Below are 22,573 nucleotides of genomic sequence, written 5' to 3' on the forward strand. Positions count from 1 at the left end.
TGCTCATTCCAAGTAATCTTGGATACGTTGAAACCACCATTTCTTTCTGCTGGACATAATCTGCTTTAAAAGAGATGGCTGTACACAAAATCAGGTTCTCCTAAAATGCATCAAACAACAACAAAGACAGTTTTTGCAACCAGAAGGAAACTCACAATGCCCATTAAACAGATGTCTAGTGTCAGAAAATGGCTTGGGATTCCAGCAGTACTTTAAAAAAGATGAAATGATCTTGTGAAAAATACAAGGAAAAACCTTTCTTATTAATAATAAAATAACAACAGGCATTGCAGAGTTGTTTGTTAGTTTGGATTTGGAATTTAATGTCACATTATTGCCCCCTGCTGATAAGCCTTTGAAAATCTACTTTGGATTTAAGGAGAGGTAGACATCATGCTCAGTAGATAGCACTACTGTGCAGAAATACTTGCCTTAAATTAAAAAAATAATAATCCATCATATCTTTCACCGTAACTTATCCAGCTCAAATAAATCATATTGCTTTTAAGTCTGCTCTATGAAAAAGCTTATGATGTGAAAATTAACAGAAAAAAAGCTTTACAATTGACACACAGGACACTCTTTCTACTGTTTGTTTCATTGACAGGATACAGGGAAATACTATAGCCATATTGGAACTAAATCTTAAAGGAGAGGAGGTGTCTTCAAAATTCCATGGAGTCAGATGATTACAGTGAAATATGCCTCGCCAAAATGAAGTAATTGTGAAAGGTTGAACAAATGGTTTACTGCAAGGTTAAACTACAAGGAGCTAAATGATAGGCCTTTTCATGGCTTCTATTATCTGTCTTCTAAAAAAGAAAAGATATCATTAGTATTGATTTCTATAGACTCTCTTGCATTAGGCAACATGATTCCATAAAATAGCTGGGGATTCACTTCCTCACTCTTCAAGTCATAGTGGAAGTACTTTTCCTCCACTGTTGGTGAGTAAAAGAACACTGCTGTGCTTCTTCCAGTTTGCAGTAACACCTGTGGTGGAAAGTCTGAAGTGTTTACCCATTCATCTTGCTGCCTGTCTGAGCTACATACAGTCTTGTGCAAGTGTCCATAGCATTGACTGTCCATAGCTCATAGGGACATCCACTCCTACGTGCATTCCCTCTGAAGAAAGTAAAGAAACCTGTGTTGTCCCTCTCAGACATGAGGGAACAGTGAATTTGGCCTTTCACAGGTCATGCCCATTCAAAGAGGCTGCCCACAGGCATCCCTAGGTTGGCAAGAGTGTGATGAATGCACTGGGAACAGAGTTGGGGTGTTACAAGATGAAGCCATGGGCCATGAATCCCATGGTGAAAGGTGGGACAGGATGGGACTGAGGTATCCCCAGCCATCCCTGGGTGTCAGGTCTTGGGTATTCTGTTGGGATACCCTTGTCAGCTCTGTCCCAGTCATTATCCACAGCTTGCACAAACACTGCCATATAAATGAAGAAATTTGTGCATTTTTTTTTATCCAGGAGGAGCTTGGGTAGACAGTGAGGGCAAAAGCCTGCTGCAGCTCATAGCCGTTTGGGCATTTCATGCTGCACAGTTTCATATTTGGCATGTTTGGGCTGCTATGGTATAGTACTGAGGCATTAATAGAAAAGTGTGGGTGGAAAAAGGCCAGCAAATTTTGTAGTATTAAAGCATTCATTTTTATCAAGGAGAGGAGATCTATTTCTTCTGTGAGAGGTGGTCAGCAAACCGGGCTTTGAAAATAGATATCTCCATCTCTTGAATTGTCACCACAAATGAGAAGTGCACTGAAAAAGTAGGATATTTAGGATAGAGAGGAGGGCAGACTGTTATTGATGTCAGTTTCTTAGCTGATAAAGACTGTGTCAGAGATCAGTGATCTAGGAAAATTCTGAGGTTTTTTGACAGGACAGTATTATGTGATGCTTTCATGTGATATGGCACCATGTCTCCTCAGAAGCTTACACACCTTTTGGTGTTGATATCAGAGAAAATATCCCGAAGTTAAAATGTGTTCTAACGTCCTTGTTAGCAGCCTGAAAGGGCAGGCAGCCAACGAGTCACTGAGGTTGCCATTACTGTTCCGTCAGAAGGATGAAGGATGTTTTCTAAGGTCTTCTCTCTCTTCCTGCTACAGCCTTGCGTTTCATCTGCTGCTACAACTCCTATAGGAGTTGCTTTTAAGAGTTGCATACCCCATCACGCCATGTGTATTGAAGTAGCTTTCCTCCTATCTTCTTAGCAGTCCCCAGAGAATCAGTGAAGGAGACTGAGAGAAAATCTGTTATGAACAAATACATCTCTCATAGAAACTGAAAATAATGATGGAGGTCATATGCTGCTTTGATTTTTGTGTTATTATGGAGAACTATTAACTTTGAAAACAGAAATGCCAGGATAAAAATATGCTTTTAATTGATAGGTGTAACTCAGGATTATAGGCTGTAGAGGAGCTCTGCAGCTGAAGTTCAGAAATCTGCCAGCTCTGCACGAGTCTTTCAAATCACTGGCCTCAGTATCTCCATTTATTCCTATCCTACCTTGGTGCTTGGAGCAAATGGAAGAATAATTAATGCTTTGGGCTTAGTTTGTATTCATGTTCCAACCTTGGGTACATAAAAGCTATTGTACTATTAAATACACAGCACAGCATGTGGTTAGGCTTTCCTCCTTCCTTTATGCTGACAGTTTCAGCCTGTGATGCATGGGTCACACTTACCGGTCAAAAAATAGGCTTAAATTTATTGTGTAAAAATCACTGGCAAAACGTAAGGATCTACAAATAAAAAGGCTGAAACCTTGCTTTGAAGTAAAGACCTGGAGTGGGTTGAATTATGCTTGATAATCAAGCCTCATACTGAGGTTCAGTTGATTTCCTATTTACAAAAAATGTTTTTCCAGTTAAAGAACTTTTAAAGAACTTTTAAAGACATGTTAAAGACATTAAAGACATATTTAAAGACTATTTAAAGACATAACTTTATGTCTCTGATGCCATTAGGAGCTCTTTACTGCTTTAATGCAGCTAAATTTGGAGAAATCTGGCTTCCTCCTAGGTGAGCTCCTGGGTAGCTTCACATATCTGCAGTGTAAGATGAACTTGTAGTAGATAGAAATTCTCCAAGGACTGGCTGTAAAAAGGAAGCTGAGACCACTGTAATCTCATGAAATATCTTTTCTGAAATGTATTAATTAGGAACACGTAAAGTCCTTTTTTTGTCTCTGAGAGTTTCTTATTCGGCCTTATGAGCTATATTGACTGAATATATATATGACTGAACTTAATTACCAAAATTGTAAAGCTGGACTATTAATTCTGGAAATGGACAAGTAGGAAGTTCTGTTGAGATCAGACGGGTTTCCACACAATCCCAGTCTCAAAGGCCCATGTATGCTGTTAGCATTCTCTGAGATCTTTTCCAGCTTGTGTCACCTTGCTGCTGGAACAAAAAAACTCTTACAGCAGAGCTGTACCCTGAAATTGTCTGTTCACAGGACAGACCTGACTTTGAACCACAGTTCCTAGAGAAAAGTGATCTCAGGATCAGACTGCAAAGGCAGTTATATCAGGTGATGGATCAAAAATGCTTCTGAGTAGTGGCAGCTCTGATAGATCACTGGCTTCCATATTTATTCAGGCACAGCATAAAATACGTAGTTATCCTGCATTAAACTGCTCACTTGGAATTACTTTACTGTGAGGGCTGCTCTGAAAGAAATGCTTCTTATTTTCTGTTGTTGGCTCACATCGACAGACGTGGATATTGGTCATAGGGCAGCAGAGGTTGAACCTTCCCACCCATATCCTGTTACATGTCGTTGCCATGTGATGGATGGCAGCAGAGGGGCAGTTTGACAGAACGCTGCCTGATGCGGAAGAGCAGCTTGAGCAAAGGTGTGGGACTGAACTCCTCCGTGTGGGAAAAAATGATACCGATTTGCTAAATCTAATGATGTTAATGTGCTCTTTCTATCTGTTGTGGCTTCCGGGGAAATAAATAGAAGGCATTATACTTTGAGAGCAACCTATGTGTTAGGTGGAAGTTCAGTGTAAGTTATTCCTGCTGTCTCCAAGTATTATTTCATGATACATTCCTCTAGCAGCTGTGATTTTTTTTGGTAATATTCTATTGAACAGTAAAAATGATTTGCTGCATCCAGTCCTTCTGCAACCTAAGAATTGTGTAGTTGGCAAGATCCTTGGCATCCATTTGCAGCCATTATTTTGCTGTGGTCAGAGACTGCAAGAGCCCTTTGCTGAGTGTTACGCACTCCCTCTTTCTGCAGACCTGGATGTGCTACAGGAATACCAAGGTGAAACCTTTTAAGGCATGTCATTTGTGATAAAATGGTACAGAACAGATGCTTAACAAACTGCTGTAGAGATGGAGGCTGTTGTTGATCCCTGAAGAGTTTACACTGCTATCTCTCATTAATGCTAATGGGTGAAATGTACCTATTACCCTCACACCTCAGTGGGAGAAGAGGCGCATCTGGATCAGATGGACCTGTAATTAATTGTTGTCTCCATCTTCTTTGTTATGTGTAAGGACAGGCTTTTCTGAAGCAGCTGTTTAACTGTTTCCTTTCCACTTTATTATCTACAATGTGAATATTTAGACCTGTCTTGAGAAGTTGCAGTCATGGCTTCATCTCAGTTTCAGTAGCGCTACAGAAATATCCAGAGACATACCATGAAAATGCTTCTCCCACTAACTGTTTTGAGTAAAACTGTCTTCTAGTAACACAAATCCAATTCTTCTGCCAGTAGATGAGGGAAAGTGGATTATTTAAGAAAGCAAAGTCTTACAGGTGAGATGATGTGTTTTTTTCCAGGTACCAACATCAGAAGAAATCTACGTCAGATGAAGGCAGTTTAGTCAGTTGGCTAGAGATAAGTATAGGTAGCACTTCAAAGAAAATTCATGGCCCCTACACCAGCATGAATTTCAGATTTCACTCTAATGAGGATATTTCAGGAAACTGTCTCAGTAATTTTTAGATGGAGACTTTATCTGCCTTTATAGAAACATGCAAGTGAGACCTTCAGACCCCTTTGTAGAAGGTTACAAACGGGTCTCTGTAGGCACAAGTTTCATGATATTGGGGATTGCTTTTAGTTGTCTGTGCATGTGACACCCCCTGCTGCAGCATCAGCACTGGAAATCCTAGAAAGCATTGCCAAGGTGCCTAGACTGAAAATGGTCACTCCCTCTGGGCAGAACAGCCTGGGATGTGATGGTAAGTTTTACTGGTACTGTCCAGCAAAGAGCAATGACACACTCCTAACAGCTCCTTCCAGCAGTAAAACTTCTGAGAGTGCCACACATAGCTAACCTGTTTTCACAGCATACCACACTCTTACCAGCTGGCTCATTAAAACACAGCAGGATTTTTCAGTCTTTGTGTAGCAATGGGTCACCAGACCTGGTTCGGAAGGGAAGGTGCAAGTCTGCTTACAAAGATTGGAAGTGTGAGCCACATGTGCCCAGAGCTGAGAACACTTAGGCAAGTTTGTATTGCTCTGCTCATTAAATTAGTGATTTTCAATTTATGGAATTAAATGCAGTGAAGCTTAGTGGAAACAAATAAACTGAGGAGGGCTGCAGTAATTCTGTGACTGACTATCCACAACAGAAAATGTCATACAAAGTGTTTGGTTTCTTTCAGAAGGAATAGAAATGTGGTCTTTTATGTTGCCATTTATGTGCAAGAATAGTTTTTCAGTTATCAGTCACACACATTAAAGGCATTGTAAGATATGTTATCAGTAGTGTGTGGAAAGGCTGATAAGCTGAAAGAATTTACCTATTTATATACAAATACCAACAGTACTTGCTTGTTTTATTTCCAAATTCATCTATATGGATTTGCATTATGATTTATACAAGTGACAAAGTAGCTCAGTGCACATAGCAGAGGGAAACTTTTGCAGTGGCTGTTTGCTTGTGTGCATGAGAAATTTTTATAACCACTTTCCTTTCTCCTTCAAGTTCTTGGTCCCTTGTTAAGTAGCCTAGGGAGTGTTCAAGCTGATCAGAAAGCTGGGTCTCCTGCTGTCAGTTGTCTTTTTCCTTTAGGCTCTGTCTTTTACAGCTTTATGTCTCCCTCCAAAATGGAGCTGCCCTCTTGTTTTCTTGTTTGCAAAGCAGTAGGCCCTTTTGTGCTCACAGCCATCTAGAAAAGGTACTAATCCTCTGAGAGTTTCCAGCTGTGCTGAAGAGAGTGTATGCGGTCTGGGAACTGAATCCTGCTGGCTGCAATTAAAGTAATTCTGCTTTGGTTTTACATCGCTCTTGGAGACATTCTCACAGTGTTAAGGTGAAGGGGAGGATTTCTGGATGTATCCCAGAACCCAGGGATTAATGTGTCTGACTCATGTTTCTTACTCTGAGGATCTCCTTCTTTGTACTCAGGGCACACTCATATAATTATCACTTGCAAAAAATAATTATGGGTTGAAAGAAGGTTATGTGCTTTGCTTCCTATTTCTTGGACATTTAAACAGTTGTTCCTCTTTTTTTTTTTTTTTTTTTTTTTTTTTTCCATAGAGTTCCCACAGTTTAAAGGGTGCTGTGATAGGTAGGTCTGCAAGGAGAGAAGCAGTGCAGGCAGGCTTGTAGAGAGGTACAGAATATAAAGCCTGGGGAGGAACAGGTGTTGAGTGAGGTGCTACAGAATTAATGCATTTTAATAGCTTGCTCTTAGGGAAAAACACAAACCAGTTGAATCCACATTGTTGACGCAGGTCTAAAGTCAAGCAGAAGTTTTTAAATGGGGCTGGATCAGACGTGGTGTGCTTTGTTAACTGCATCATGGGCAAGCTTCTGCAGAATCAGGATCAGAGCATACATCACTGAGTTTTTCATGTGCAGATTATTGACTAAACCAGAAAAAAGGGAGTCCAACAGAACGATAAATCTTGTTCGAGCCACAGGCTCCATGGTGTCCTGAGGGCAATCATTTTATCTCCTGCTTTTGTCTCCTCTCTGTAAAATGGTGATAAAAGCATTTTCTTATCTTACAGTGGAGTAGTTATGAAAAACATTAAAGATTATGATTTGCTTAAATACTGTGTAATGAAGGCCGTTAAGCACCTTAGACAATTCTATTCCTCAGTTGCTATTCTGAACTGAAATACTGGGGGGGGGTGTTATTTTTTCTCAAATGAACTCAAGGAAATGCATCAGTAAGGACTGATAAGTATATCCTGTGAAATATTAGTGCTAAACTGTGTTCCGTCTTCTGAACGATATCACTAGATGGTTTCTATCTTGTCAGCCTACCTGCACTTCCTCACCACTTCATTCAAATACTGTAAACTTTAAAATAAAGAGAAAAGGGAAAATTATCTGCTACAAGGCCACCATGGCTGCAAGAATCCAGGATTTCTGCACTTGTCCTTTTAAGTCCTAGTGTTATTAATTGAAAGAGTGGGTGACAAAAGCTGATTAAGGCATCTGTGATTAGTGAAAACAAAAGTACCACAATTGCCACAAGAAATAAACACAAAACTATCACCAAACAAAAAGGAAAAGGGAAAGGGGGAGAAAAAGAAAAGGAAAGGCAGAAGGAGATAAAAAGAAGCTGTTGACAACAGTGAATACTCAACATGAATCACAGAATCATGCCACAGACATGGTCAGGTTTTCACTGACTGCTGACAGGAGCAGCAAAAATTTTGTGCATATTCACTTAAATAACTGGTCTGTAATTTCTGTGCCTCATATAATCCCCTGTCTTCATGGGTCCACAGAAGGATGTGTTAAACTGCAGGTCTAATTTCTGTTTTGCTGTTGCTGTTTCCCTGAGATGTCCAGCATTCTCAGGATTGTTATCTATTTTTGCAGATATGTTTTTATTTGCTTGTTTATTTGTTTTTCTCAGAAGATCAAAACACAAAAACCAAGCTGTGAACAGGATTTGATTTATTATTGAGATGTCTGTGCTGTAGGTCAGTACTGACATAAGTAAGTAGAGGGGCATTTTATATGCAGGAGGTGTTTTCATGCAGCACTGAGGCAACATGTTGCTCTGGGAAGGTCTGCTGCTGCTTGAGAGTACTTTTGGGATAAGTGAAATCTTTCACATAAAACAAACAAACAACAAAAAAGCAAAAATAAACAAACAAATGAAAAACATCAAAAAGCTTTTTTTTTTTTTTTTTTTTTTCCTGAAAGATATGCTTTTCCTGTGCCATCCAAGGAACGGTAGAAGTTCAGTGCTTGTTTTCTCCTTTTTCCTGTGACAAGGGAAAAAGCAGCTCCCATTGACCCATCTCTTTATGTCCTACCTCATTTTATTTTATACGCTGTCAACCTGAAGCATTTCTGGAGATGTGTTTGGAACAGGAGGGATGGGTCAGGTTATTATTGACAACCCTGGTTGTGTGAAGTGCTGGAAGTAAGCTTCAGTACCTCAACCCAGGTAGTCTGTCGTGTTTATGTCTTTATCAGGTGCAGTGGTGATAGCGTCACTGCCTTCCTCTAGTATTAATTTATAATATTGGTTGATCAGGTAATCTATAGCCACAGAGGGAATTAAATTCTCATCTTCTAATCCCTTAATTATAGAGCTGTGTTTGTTTATAGGAAGTCCCATTGACTCAACTAGGATGCTCTAAATGTCTCTGGGAAATAAATAATAGCATCTTGCTTTACACTTATTTGAAAAAACGTCCACTGGAGCAGGTATTGTGTTTTGAATATAAGAGTAAAAGTTGAGCAAACAAAGGACTTTTTCAGGTACACATTTCAGAAATGAAATACTCAAGCAGTTCATTCTACATGGTCCAGATGAAGTAAAAAAGTACATTTGCTCACATGCCTCCAGAGATACCTACTACATAGGATAAAATGCACAGACTGTCTTTTGAGATTCCAGCCTTCTCTGGTGGTCCAGTCTTCTCCAAAGGACCCACACAGGAGAAGTGTGACAGGGAAGGAGCAGAAGAATCCATGTATTGACTGTATGTCTGCAATTCCAGAGTATGTTTGTGATCTAAAAGTTACTGAATAATCAGAAGAAAACAAAAATCTTCAGGAAACATTTGATTAACATTTTATGCACTACATTCATACTAGAAATCACTTTCTGTGGTTTACTTTCATGAATGATTTTCCTGATTTCTTTTTTTCTTCTTCTAATTTTGGTCCAACAACTGCCCAAATATTCGTTGTTGGCTGTCACAGCCCATTGCAAGGTTAGGTCAGAGGAGTACACAAATAGTTTATAAAAAAAAAATAGTTGTAAAAAAAAAAAAAAAATTGTTTTTTTTTAGAACAAGGTCTGTTCTTATGGTAATCTCTCAGTAAAGCAGTTTTCATGTGCATCTTTTGAAAGGAAAATGTTATGAACTTTGGAGTTTGGTATTTCAAATTTGTTTGTATTGTTTTTTTCCTAACGTACAGTAAAGGAACTTCTATGTTTATGATAGCAGTGATAGGAGGACCTACCCTCTACAATGACTACTGTGAATTTGATCTTCTCATTGTCATAATATCCAGATCAATATTACTGCTTTTGTAAGTGATGAGGATTTTGAAATGAGGTTTCTTTTGCAGTCTGTCAGAGAGTGAAGAAGAATGATGAGTTAGCGTATTCGCTTATTGTAAGATGTTAGATTAGTGACAGCCTTGGTGAGGCTGTTTGGAGATGTGGCAGCAAGGAAGACCCCAGGAACTACAGGCCAGTGAGTCTCACCTCTGTGCCTGGGAAGATCATGGAACAGATCCTCCTGGACGTCATGCTTGATTACATGAGGAATGAGCTGTGATCCAAGACAGCCAGCACGGCTTCACCAGGGGAAGGTCATGCTTAACCTATCTGGTGGCTTCTATGGAGTGACAGCACTGATGGACAAGGGAAAGGCGACTGATGTCATTTACCTGCACTTGAGCAAGGCCTTTGACATGGTTCCTCACCACATCCCTATCTCCACATTGGAGGGATGTAGATGTGGCTGGAAAGGTGGGCCCAGGTGAACCTGATGAGGTTCAACACAGCAAAGCACAGAGTTTTGCACTTGGGCCAGAGGAATCCCAGGCATCCGTACAGACTGGAAGGAGCAGTCCTTGAGAGCAGCCCTGCAGAGAAGGACCTGGGGGTCCTGATGGATGAAAAGCTTAACATGAGCCAGCAGTGTGCTCTTGCAGCTCTGAAAGCAAATGGTATCCTGGGCTCCATCAGCAGAGGGGTGGCCAGCAGGGACAGGGAGGTGATTGTCCCCCTGTACTCTGCTTTTGTGAGGTCCCATCTGGAATACTGTGTCCAGGTCAGTACAAGAAAGATAGGGAGCTGTTGAGAGGGTCCAGAGGAGAATCATGAAGATGATCAGGGGTCTGGAGCACCTCCACTATGGGAACAGGCTGAGAAAGCTGGGCTTGTTCAGCCTGGAGAAAAGAAGGCTGCAGGGTGACCTCATTGCAGCCTTTCAGTACCTAAAGGGAGCCTACAAACAGGAGGAGAATCAACTCTTTGAAAGAGTTGATAACTGCAGGACAAGGGGAAATGGTTTTAAGTTGAGGGAGAGGAGAGTTAGGTTGGATGCCAGGGGGAAATTCTTTACAGAGAGAGTGGTGAGGTGCTGGAACAGCTGCCCAGAGAGGCTGTGGATGCCCCTGGAGGTGTTCAAGGCCAGGTTGGATGGGGCCCTGCGCAGCCTGGTCTGTCATTAAATGTGGAGGTTGGTGGCCCTGCCTGTGGCGGAGGGTGGGAGATTCATGATCTTTGATGTCCCTTCCAACCCTGGCCATTCTGTGATTCTGTGACTGATGTGGATTGCATAGAATAATGGTGAATGCATACAAAATAGTTGAGCTTTTCCAGGCAGCGCAATTAATCAGCAGTAAACTACAAAATGAGACAAGACCTCTTTATGGTTCATATTTTTAAGTGTGAAGATCTAGATTCAGGCCAGAGACTCCTCCAGAGGTGGTTGCAATGGATGGGATAGGCAAACAGGGCAGAGTGATCCCAGCCAACTGTCTGGAGAGACAGGATTACTGAGCAGTTTCCTAAAGCTTTCCTAATAAGCAGCAGATGAAGGGCAAGGTGAGGGGCTGGAGGCAGGTTTACCTCAGGATGAGCCTTCATCTGACCCACAGAGGACTCTTCTGGTTGAGCAGAGAATACGCATTCCCCATTGTGGGCTTGCCGCTGCGGCAGGGAAGCATTTTGGCTTTAGCTTCCTTTATCCCTGTAACAATCCCTTCCAGCTCCCCACAGGTTTTAGCTTTCCACTTTCTGCTCCTGCAGTGCTGCCTCTTATCCTGCTAGCTTTCATTGATCGCCGCCGCCCCTGACACTCACATGCCCTTTGATGAAGTAGCTGTCCAAGCTCCCATCCCTCCACAAGCTGCGTTACGGACCCACTTTCTATGTGAGACGTTCATTAGTGTCATTTGCCAAAAGGTTTATGTAACAGATGTTGCAAAGCAGCAAGCAGAAACGCACATGCACACACACACACACTAGCATTGCAAAGACCGTCGGGGTGTTGATGATGGGAGGATTGTCTGCAGGACTAGAGTAGCTTGAAGGCATAGCTGCATCTGTTAAAAAGCAACTAATGTCTTTATGTCACCATGCTGTATTTTCAGCTTGTCATCATGGCTGGGACTGTTCTGCTTGCCTACTATTTCGAGTGCACCGATACTTTTCAGGTGCATATCCAAGGTTTCTTCTGTCAGGATGGCAATTTGATGAAACCATACCCTGGAACAGAGGATGAGAGCTTCATTTCACCTCTGGTGCTCTACTGTGTGCTGGCTTCGACTCCGACAGCTATTGTAAGTATAAGAAATTATTTGAATTCTCCACTGCTGCTCCATAAATAACAGCAATAGTCCTGTAATACCTCTGTCCCCTTTCCTCTCTTTTCAGCTGTAATTGAATTACACTTAACTGGTCTCCACTTTGCCTTAGCCTAATATGATCTTCATCAGTTATCTCCAGATGTAATTATTCTGAGGTAATCACAAAGTAAGATTGAGTGGTAGAGCTTGTTAAGCCTGCTACAATAGCTTGCCCACCTCAGTGATTAGTTCTCAATTGTCTGGGCTCCAGAGAAGCATGAATGCAAAAGTGATCTATTACTGGATATTAATAAAACAAACAAACAAACAAAAAAAAGGGATAAAGCAGGAGAAAAATGTTGGCTGGAGGTGAAGCATGTTCAGGATTATTTGCTGCTGTAGTAAGAGGACTGTTGTAGGGCTTTATGGGCTTAGAAAAACAGAGAGATGCTCAATGTTGAGAGAAGTATAAATGCTCCCTCCTTTGTATTTCAAGTTTCTGTAATCACACATAAATTCCCATCAGACTACATCCTTTGTTTCCTTATGTTGCTTTCTTTTCCTTTTTTTTTAATCTTTAGTATTTCTTAACTTTGCTTTGTATATCTTTTAAAACTTAATTAAAACCATCCACTGTATATTCACTTGCGAGAGGCTAATTGCTGGACTACGGTCCATTTCATTTTACAGTCTACAGTAATATTAATGCATGAAACAGTGTAACACAGAACCTGATAAGAAACGTGAAAGATATCTGCATCCACAGTTTTTATCAAAAGAGACTTTGTGAAAATGAGTGGTGATTTCAAAATGATTTATGTCAGGAGCTTATGAAAATCCTCTGCAGTAACAGTGTTGTTTTCTCTATTGGAACTCAGTTGCTGCAGGGAAGATGTTTCACAAATGAAAAAATAAATGCTACATTTCTCCCTAGTGACCTTCACAGTAACTTTCACAGGCTGTGCTTTTAAAGTGAGTTTGAGTGACGCTGTTATATCTGGATGCTGTGACACTGGAGTTAGTAGGAGGACTGTTCTTTGTTTCAGTGATATGTTATTAAAACTGCTCTTTTTTCAGTTGGATCTTCTTTAAAGATTCCTGGTAAAGTTGTCTGCAAACCTTTCAGGTTCTGCTCTGCTGGATCAACATTTCTTTCCTATCAGTGGCCCAGTAACTTTTTCCTACTTACTTATGAACAGCTGGTTTTGGGAGTTGAACAATGCTATTTTCACAGTTTATTAAACAGGAGGTGAAAGATTGGAGAGAACATCAAATGAGGGTTTTGTGTACAGAGAATTTCAGTTAAAGAGCAGTCTTGCACACTGCTAGCAGAGATTACAGCTTTGGTCCTGAGGTACAGTAATCACACTAAATTATAGGATCTTTGTAAGCCCTGCTCCTTGGGATGAGCTCCTTGGGATGAATAGACTCTACTGCTTCATTTAGAGAATGGTCAGTGACACTTGGTCAGTGCCATTGCGGAGCTCTTCACTCCATGCTTTGTTGTGATCTCTGTGTACAACCTCTAAGGAGACAGTAGATCATTCTTCCTGGATAAACAAACATTTTTCTTTTTATTCATAGCATATTATATATTAACATCTTACATAATGTTTTATTTATATTATTGTGTTGCAGTATTAATATATTACTTAAATCTTCTCTGTATAATTTCTTAGTATTGAGCTAATTCTCAACAGAACAGATGTCAAAGGGATCTTTTTCTCACAGGTATGCTCACAGTGCTCACAGTGAGCATTGTGCTCACAGGTCCTCAGCACAATGTTTTTGTCTGAGCAACTTGACTGTTTCTCATACCCTTCTCTTTCTCAGAGACTTTCCCGTCCTTGCAGGATGATTTCAAACTTTGGCTTTAGTTGATCCCTGTTTCCACTCAGTTTTCTGCTGAAGACTGAGTTTTGGCAATGATAGTTAATAAAAAGCTGTTAAGTGAGATGGAAAGCGAGCTCAGATTCTCTGTAAGAACTGTTCCTGCATTGCATTGCTGGTCAAACCACTGTGTGTGTATCTCTGCAACTATAGTCGGGTAGGTGCTGCCTGTTGTTCAGGCAGTATAAGTCCAGGAAGTGATTTTTGATGCAATTGAACATCCTTGAACACCCCAGAGGTTTCAATAAAAGGAGTAAGTGCAGCCATTTCTACTCAAACTGTGATGATTATAATCTCCCCTGCCTCTTTCCCACTCCCTCTTCCTTTCCTCCCCCCTTCCCCCCCCCCAACCCCCCCCCCAAAAAAAAGCAAAAGAAAGAAAGCACAGCTGTGTTTTGTAAAAAGGAAGTTTGCATGCATTCACTGTGGGCTAAGCTACTTTCACTCTGTGCACTCTGTTCTTGGGAGTAATCACTGACAACCTGCAGCTCCAATATGAAGAAATGACATAAGTACAAGGTAATGCCAGTACTTTTTTTTTTCTCTGCAAGACTATTGCTTCACTTTCTGACAGTGAATTGGTTGGCTTGGCTAAGAGGATTTATGGTAGTGAGTGCTGCATGCATATTGCCCTTTCTCTAATACCTCATGACAGGAGGGGAGTTGTTAACAAGAATAGGAGCCCAGCAGTAGCCAATAAGCACTCTCAGTTCTGCTTAACAGCCTTTCTGGAGCCATGGAAAATAGTCCAGGAGTCAGTACAAACACTCTCAGATGAGTCACAAGCAATCTGTAAGGGCAGTCCGGTGTGCAGAGCTCTGAACAGGGCTCCAAGCCCTGATTTTAGCATAGATGTGAGGTGTTAGAGTGCTTGAAAGCCAAAAGGGAGCATCTTTATGAATGTAATGGAATATTGCTGTGTCTCCGTCATTTGGCTGAGACAGAGGCCGTGGGGAAAATGAATGCATGTATTTTACAACACGTCTCAGATGTGCTGTTGTGATTTGGTACCACTGTATGTTCCTTTCCCTGCACTGCAGTGGCAAAATAAATGAGACCAGCCTGTTTTTCTGCTATGCTGGGTAGTTAATCATCATACATCGGAATTACAAAAGTCTTTTAATGCTTCTGGTGATAACCTTTTAGTCTCTGATAATGAGAGTCTCCTGCAAGGGGAGATGCCCTAATCTCATGGTGACACTGTTAAATAAATTAAAATCATGTATGCCTGACTCCATTCTCTGAAATGCATTTTTCTCTCAAATGTTCCACTGAGGATAGGTCAAATGCTTTCATCTGCCTTATTCATTTTTAATTCTCAGAGTGTGTTGATATTAGCATCTTTGCTGCAAAGCAGAAGGGAAATGGTGATTTCAATGATAAATTGCACCTGAAAAAGGACAAACTTGTTTTTCTTTGTAAATAAACATCTTATTTCATATTTAGTGGTTTGTCCCCTAAAACATGCATGCTCAAATTTAAGTAGGAAATTATGCTGTCTCTTTATTGCTAGAGTAAAGAGATTCCTACAGTCCTGTCTGTTTTAGATTGTACTTGTCACCTGTACATTCTGGCACCATGAAAAGCTTCCTGGGGAAAGAAAGGTGAAACCATTCATGTCTCATGCCAGTTATTTTCAGTATCCACCTCTTCCTCTTTGCCCTTCTTGGCAGCTGATTTCAGTTGTGATGATGTTGGAGATCGGTTACTAAAAAACTGTTTCTTCCAGCTGTCCTGTTTTCACAGTGAGATGGGGTATAAAAATGCTTTCATTCTGTCTTAGTAAATTAGAATGAGATGAGATGTGATGGAGTGGAATGGAATGGAATAGTTTGGTTGGAAGGGATCTTCACTGATCATCAAGTCTGAGTGCCTGACCACTTCAAGACTAGCCAAAAGTTAAAGCACGTGATTGAAGGCATTCTCCAAATTCCCCTTGGCACTGACAGCCATGAAGCATCAATCACCTCTCTAAAAAGTTGATTCCGGTGTTTGACCACCTTCACAGTAAGGAAATGTTTCCCAGTGTGGTGTCTTATCTTCCCTTGGCACAGTTTTGACCCATTCCCACACACCTGCCATCAATTCCCAGGAGCAAAGCCCAGCACATCCCTCTCCATTTCCCCTCCTCATAGAGCTGCAGAGAGCCACTTCTCAAACTTCCATTCTCCAAACTGGGCGGCCTGTGTGTCCTCAGCTTCTCCTCACAGGAGATGCCTTCCAGACCTTTCAGAGGCTAGGGTTAAATTAGTTTTCTCCTTGGCAGTCATGGCAAGTACTTGGCAATAAGCTACCTACAAAATATGTGCGGACACAGAAAGGGGAGTGGTGGTGAGGAGGAGGAAGATGTTCATTTCCATATCTTCTAAGAATAAAACAGAACTTTAGTCTTTGCCTCATCCACTTGCAAAGGATAAGAAATTCCAAACTCTCAAAAAGCTCCTATTGTCTTTGGCTTAAGACAGCCTACAGCAACATATCTGCACATTTAGATAGCAGACACAGATCTTCAAATGGACAACTCCTCTTTTGGTGATCGTAAGTACTTCAGGCGGGGTGAAATTAGTGACAAGATGAATGTGTTTATTTTTGGAGTTGGGGTCTTAGCATAGCTTTTTACTTAGCTGTCCTCCTGGTGATAGGGAACATGCAATATTAGAAGCAGCTTGCAAGTGGAGCTTGAGTTCCATGATAGCAAGTCTGGTGAATTTAAAAGTTATATCCTGCAGTATCGTCTTATGCAGAGCCTGAGAGAAATTATAATATTTCAGTGCACTGTCAATTCCAAAATAAGGAGGAGTGGAGTATTATTACAGTTTGGAACAGAAGTAATAATTATTTGATTTTTTTGCCAATATGAGAATTTTACAAAAATAATGTTTCAATCAGAACAAATTGTTTCATATAAACATAAAATTTTCAAGCCATTTCCTTTAAAATGTTCTGGATATCTCAAGCATTAATTTGTGTTCCTCAAGGGTGCAGGTTTTCATTTCCTTGAAGTAGGATGGGAAGTGCTGCTGCTGTTTTCATGCAATCTTTTTTTCTGTATTTCCAGGAAGGAGGTAGCAGCTCCTTGTAGCTGTTAATGGGGCAATACAATTAAGTTCTTCAAAAGAGTGTTTTTTTTAAGATAACATTATGATAATCAGTTAAACAAAATGGTGGTCTGAATATTTGTTAGAAGATGAATTATGATGCTATTCTTATTTTTCTGAAGCAGAAGGGAACTGTTCCAGCTTCTCTCTAAACCTCATGCTTGCCTTACAAATTTCAAAAACTTTTTTTTTTTTTTTTTTAATGTTTTTCCTGTTTTCATTACAATCTTCCCTCTTTGGCTTTGGTGTAGTGCAGCCTCCCTAGAAGAGAACCTAGGGAACTTCCGTGGTGTGCTGGCTGAGTTTCCTGCAGCTGCTCAGCAGCAGGTGCTGAAAAAAAACAGAAGCAGCTTCTGCTGTTCAGAGCCCAGTTACAGCAGCTTTTCCAAGCCTTTTCATGCAGAAATCCCCAGGCTGTACTAGCAGTGATGCAGCAGGGAGCACTCAGACCCATGTGGCAGCATCAGTGTCTGGAGTGTCCCTCATGACTTGGAAGGTACATCCCTTTCCAGGGAGGCATATGGCCCAGTGCTTGCACAGACTTCTCTGTCTGGCCTCCCATTCTGCTTAGCTGCAGAGGAAGAGCTCAGCCTGAGGGTGTTAGCAGCTCCCACTTTGAGCCTGGGAGTGAGCTGGAGGAGGAGCCTTGTGGCTTTGCAGGTGTAGTCTGGGCTGTGGCCTCACTTTCTCTCTTTGAATCTTGTCATGGTGAGCTGGGACATCTAGGAGTATCATACGCATCATTCACAGCAGTGCATTAAAAGGACTGTGGCCAGCTGCTTGAGGGGGGTGACCCTCCTCTCTAGTCTCTCTGGTGAAGCCACATCTGGAGCACTGTGCTCAGTGCACATTTGTGGGCTCCACAGTTCAAGAGGAGAGAATCTAACAGAAGGCTACAAAAATGGTTGTGCACCTCCTGATGAGAGAAGGCTGGGGGGAGTGTCTGATCACTGCTTCTCAATAATGGGCAGGCGTCCAGAGAATGGAGCTGGGCTCTTTTTGGTGGTGTGCAGCGCAGGGACAAGGCACTGGGCACAGACTGGAACACGGGAAGTCCCATCTGAGGAGAAACTTTTTTACTGTGGAAGTAACAGATCGCTGGGACAGGCTGCCCAGGGGAGTTGTGGAGTCTCCTCTGGAGGTATTCAGAACCCACCTGGATGGGGAGCCTGCTTTAGCAGAGGGGTTGGGCTGGGGAATCTCCAGATGTCTCTTCCAACCCCTGCATTCCTGTGATTTCTGATACAGACTTGAGATACACTACAGTCCAAAATAGGAATTACTGTGGGCCCACTTCAGGCCTGTGCTGAAGAAATGACTGCTGGAGCATTCTGTGCAGGTCACCATTCACTTGGCAGGCATGCTTTCCCAGTGAGAACTGTGTGCAGTCATTTTGAATCTAGCTGATCAGGGTCCCCGTAACCTACACCTGCTTGTGTTCTCTTGTTTTGAGTGCTCCACATAAAGTTTTTCTCCCAGCCTGTGCCTTCCTTGTCTTAGTTGCTGTTGGGATGCTGCAGACTTAGTTAATTTAGCTGTATCTATTTGTGACAATAAAAATGCCACCATATGCATTCTTGCAGAGAATTCAGGAAATGTCATGCTGCTCATTGAGCAAAAATTAGTTGTGATGTCTTGAGACCCAGAAACATATTTTTTTGCTGCCTGAAATTTTCCTGTGTAATAGCATGTCCCTGATATGACCTGCTGGTCACAGTCCTTTTAATGCACTCCTGTGAATGATGCATATGATACCAGGACACAAACATTTACAGAGTCATGGGCACACCGGTATACCTCAGTCCTAGATGTCCCAGTTCACCATGACAAGACTCAAAGAGAGAAAGTGAGGCCACAGCTAGACCACACCTGCTGTTGTTTTCTTTGATGAAATGGTGTTTACATTGATTGACTGTGCTGCAAGGATGCTGTTAAAGCAAATGAGTTGAAAGATTTTTCAGACTCATAGAAATCAGAATATTGTAAAATACTGTCTGTACTTCAGAGTGAAAGGAGCAAAATTCTTAAATCTCAATCCAGCCTTGGCTGCTGTGACTATACCATCAAGTAATTAACTTCTTAAATGGAATGTATCTCCTCGAGGCTTCCCACCCTCACCCACATCACAGTCCCTGCAGGAGAGGTATTGCAGGATGCTACTGCTCTGGAATATCCTGCAAGCAGTATACCAGATCCATACCTGGACAGCTTATCTTAGTCCATCCATAGAGAAACAGATCCTTTTGATGTTTACCTCTAATCCATTTTTAGAGTGCAATTATGTAAAAAATCATTTGGCATTTGACTGTGAGCTCATCAGAAAGTGGTGTAAGAAGCAAAGATTAAAAGGAAAGATAAAAATCCATTTCCCTTTGAAAGCTAAAGATTGTTCTTGTGTTTAAATTGATAATCAAACAAATTAACATGCAGCAAAGTATGCAGGAGTGCAGAAAGGACTAAGTGCCCCCATTGCACTGAGAATTTGAAAGAGGAAGATGTGGCATGTCCAAAGGTGTTGGTACACACATTGAAGGACTGTCTTTTCCAGGCTGTAGCTGTGTGTGTTCAGATCCATCACAGACAAAAGGCTGTTTATGAGAAAATAAGAGAGACCATTTATCCACCTCTTTGCTAAGCAGGAGCCAGGAAATAAGAAACATGCAGCAAAGGCTTTTGAGAGCTGAATTTTGAGGAGAAAACATTGTGTGGCAGTGCCAATGATGGGAAGCAGTAATGGCGTGGAGGAAATTGAATGAAGTTTTCTCAGTAGACAGGTTGAAATCAGCAGAGGAAAAATGACTGCTCTTGGAAAATATTTCTGATCTGTAAGGGGCCTTTGGGACACCAGTGCAGTACTTTTACCTAACAGCAATACAGTAAGTAAAAAAGTCCAAGTATAAGCTCAGTGTAGTTCATGAATTTGAGAATAAAGCCATAGGGTGACACTACCTTAGTTTCCCTATTGCACACCTCATCTCAAGCTGCAGATCATCTGGGCTTTCATTTCCCATCCTCCAATGCAGTTTTCTTGCCATTTCTATCTGATAATTGAATATGATAGAGCAATTAATAAACCTACCATTGTTTTCCAAAATTGAAGTAAAAGTGGTAATTTGGGTGGTTTTGTGTTTTTTTTTCCACCCATATACACGAGTCTAAATTTATATTTCAAATTTAGAACTGAACTGTACCTGTTCGTGCGTTGCTGATTCTGTTCTAGCAAATGCTGAGGTACTTCACACTTCTGGGAGGCCAGCTGGACAGTGTCCACATGCAGTTGCCCATTAGGTTTTAAATCATGAAAATCAGTGAAGTTCTTCATCCTCAGAAATGAGGAATGAAGAAGAAAAAAATCACATTTCTGAGCCATGCATTCAATTTCGCATGGATTAGTCTATCAGAACAGGTGCCCAGGCTCACCACGAGTTTTTAGAGCTCAGCAAGGCCTTGAATCCCTCTCTACAGCCTACATAAAATGTACAAGGAAACAAAATCCTCAAATTCAGTCAACAAAATGCAGTGGCAGAGGCAGAACCATGATAATAGACCAGCTATATCAAATTAGCTTGAGTCATCTCACAAATAGAGTATTATTAACATGTACCCAGAGATTATATTAAATTGAAAGGAGTGGTCAATTAAAAAATCTTATTTTGCTGTGCTGCAGGAATTCTGGGATAGCTCTGCTTAATAAGTAGAGGGAAGTTGGACAGATTTATACGGTGGCAAAATTTACTTCTAAATCTAAGTGGACCTAATTTGTCTACATGAGCGTCATAAGGAGAGTGCAAGATAGCCACGTTCCTTGAAGCCAAGGTGGAACTGAGCCTGGAAAACACTCAACTTCTGATGAGAAGGAACTTTAAAATGATGTAGTGTTAAAGAAGGATTATGTTTTATACCTAACCTTTATTTGAAAAGTTTGGGTTTTTTTAAGTCAGCTATCTCATGTCTTCCCAGACTAGAATTTGCTCAGAGCATGCATTCCTCCTCAATGTACTGCCCCAGGCAGAGAAGCAGAAAGGCAGAGCATTAACTCAAACTTCTCAGTATTATCGTGTCAGACAATAAATGACTTGAAACAGTGTCACTTTCAAACTGCTTTACTACAGATGGCCTGCTTCTTAATTCCCTGCCTCATAGTTAGGGAGCTGAGCTTATTGAACTGCTTGCCAATTCTGTTAAGAGGAGACGCAGTGAAATGAGATAAAGGCAATATTTTAGTGTGACTCCCATGAATTGACTCCTACCCCCCAGATGCCATTATTGACATACATTTTACAACTACATCTCTCACCATCAGCAGTTAGAATTGCAAAGAGGTTGAGCATACTTGGCTTGAATGTCAATAATCAATAAGGATGCTCATCTGGCTTAATAAGGATAAATTTTTGCCCTTGAAACAGCATACCATCCCAGCCAAGTGAGCTAGAATTTGTTCCTTGAGGTTTGTGCTAATTCTGTATCTGTGTACATTTATGTGCACACGCTTCAGTAATAGCTTTCTTTGACTATTATGGATTCCTCTTGCATGTCTTATAATAATGGTCTTTTTATTAATCCATTTCAGAAACAGCTATCATATTCCACGGAAAAAATGAATGTTCTGTTCACAAAATATATATTTATTAGGCAAGAACAGTTAACGTGAAAATCAATAGATCCCTGGAGATTTACATTTTGGTGTTTTGGTACATTAAGCAGGACAGATGGTAAATAAAATAGATCAGAACTCTTCCTGTGGCCTTCATACTGCCCTGTGTGTGCAGTCTATGGCTGACTGGCTCAACTGTGGTGTAAAGAGCAATGACTTCATCCAGCCTTTCAGCAGTACCACCACACCAAGCCAGGATATGGAGGGAACCATGCAAGTGATGTAATATTGTGGGTAATTGCCTGTGCTGCCTTCATATCTTGACAATTTTTACTGGCTTAGTACTTATACAGCATATGACCTCCAAAATGTTTGGTGATCTCAAGGGTTTTGCAACTCCTGACAAGTTTCCAATGGAGGGATATCTTTCATCTAAATCTCTTTTCAGAAGTGGCAAGAGCTCTGTTGCCTGTATGGCAGACTCAGACAGATGTATTTCTAAGAAGGTGTAAAAGCTGTAAAGAATATTCAGCGTTGTGGGGGCTTGCTGATAGAATGTTGGGATGGAAGTCTGCAAAATCACCTTCCGTTTTGCTACTTGGATAGAAGCTTTCCATCTATGAAGTCACTCCTGTCTGTAAATTTTAAATGGTAATCCCAGGACATGACATTCTGTGTTAGTAGTAGTAAAAATAAGTGCTTCTGTGATCCACAGTCATGCTAAAGCTTTCTTTGTTCCCTGTATTCCAGAAATTAGTATAAGGCCTTAAATTTTGAGTGTCTTGCCCCAGAACATGAGAACAGCAGATCTTTTTCTTGGCAGGGAGCTGGGTCATGGCATTACATCTCAGCTGTGGAAGTGCAGTGTCCCAGAATGCAAAAGGGTGCAGTAGTTTCTGTGGGCTGGAACGAGACACTCTTGTTTCAGTATTTGCTTATGTCACGTTTCTTATGTCTGTTTCTTTCCCTTTCCTGACAGATTTTTATTGGGGAGATATCCATGTATTTCATAAAGTCAACCAGAGAAGCCCTAATTATCCAAGAGAAAACTATTTTGACTGGAGAGTGCTGTTACCTGAACCCACTGCTTCGAAGAATCATACGTTTTATAGGTAAGCATCTTTAGCACTGCAAATTTACTTCCTCTTTGCATCAAAATAGAACAAAAGATGCTAACCATCTACAGCACAAAGTTAATTAAGCTGCGAAATCTTT

At 41.1% G+C, this 22,573-nt stretch overlaps 1 protein-coding gene across 2 annotated transcripts in view; it reads left to right on the forward strand.

The window, feature by feature from the left end:
- The window catches only part of PLPPR1 (phospholipid phosphatase related 1), a 144,101-nt gene that overhangs the window by 102,472 nt on the left and 19,056 nt on the right, over positions 1-22,573 (forward strand). For both annotated transcript variants that reach the window (XM_052700620.1, XM_052700621.1), the window contains exons 3-4: positions 11,582-11,770; positions 22,338-22,470. In XM_052700620.1, the coding sequence (XP_052556580.1) occupies positions 11,582-11,770; positions 22,338-22,470 (322 nt within the window). The remainder of the gene's footprint in view (positions 1-11,581; positions 11,771-22,337; positions 22,471-22,573) is intronic.

This window comes from Tympanuchus pallidicinctus, unplaced genomic scaffold, assembly GCF_026119805.1.
Source record: "Tympanuchus pallidicinctus isolate F22 unplaced genomic scaffold, pur_lepc_1.0 scaffold4, whole genome shotgun sequence".
NCBI lineage: Eukaryota > Metazoa > Chordata > Aves > Galliformes > Phasianidae > Tympanuchus > Tympanuchus pallidicinctus.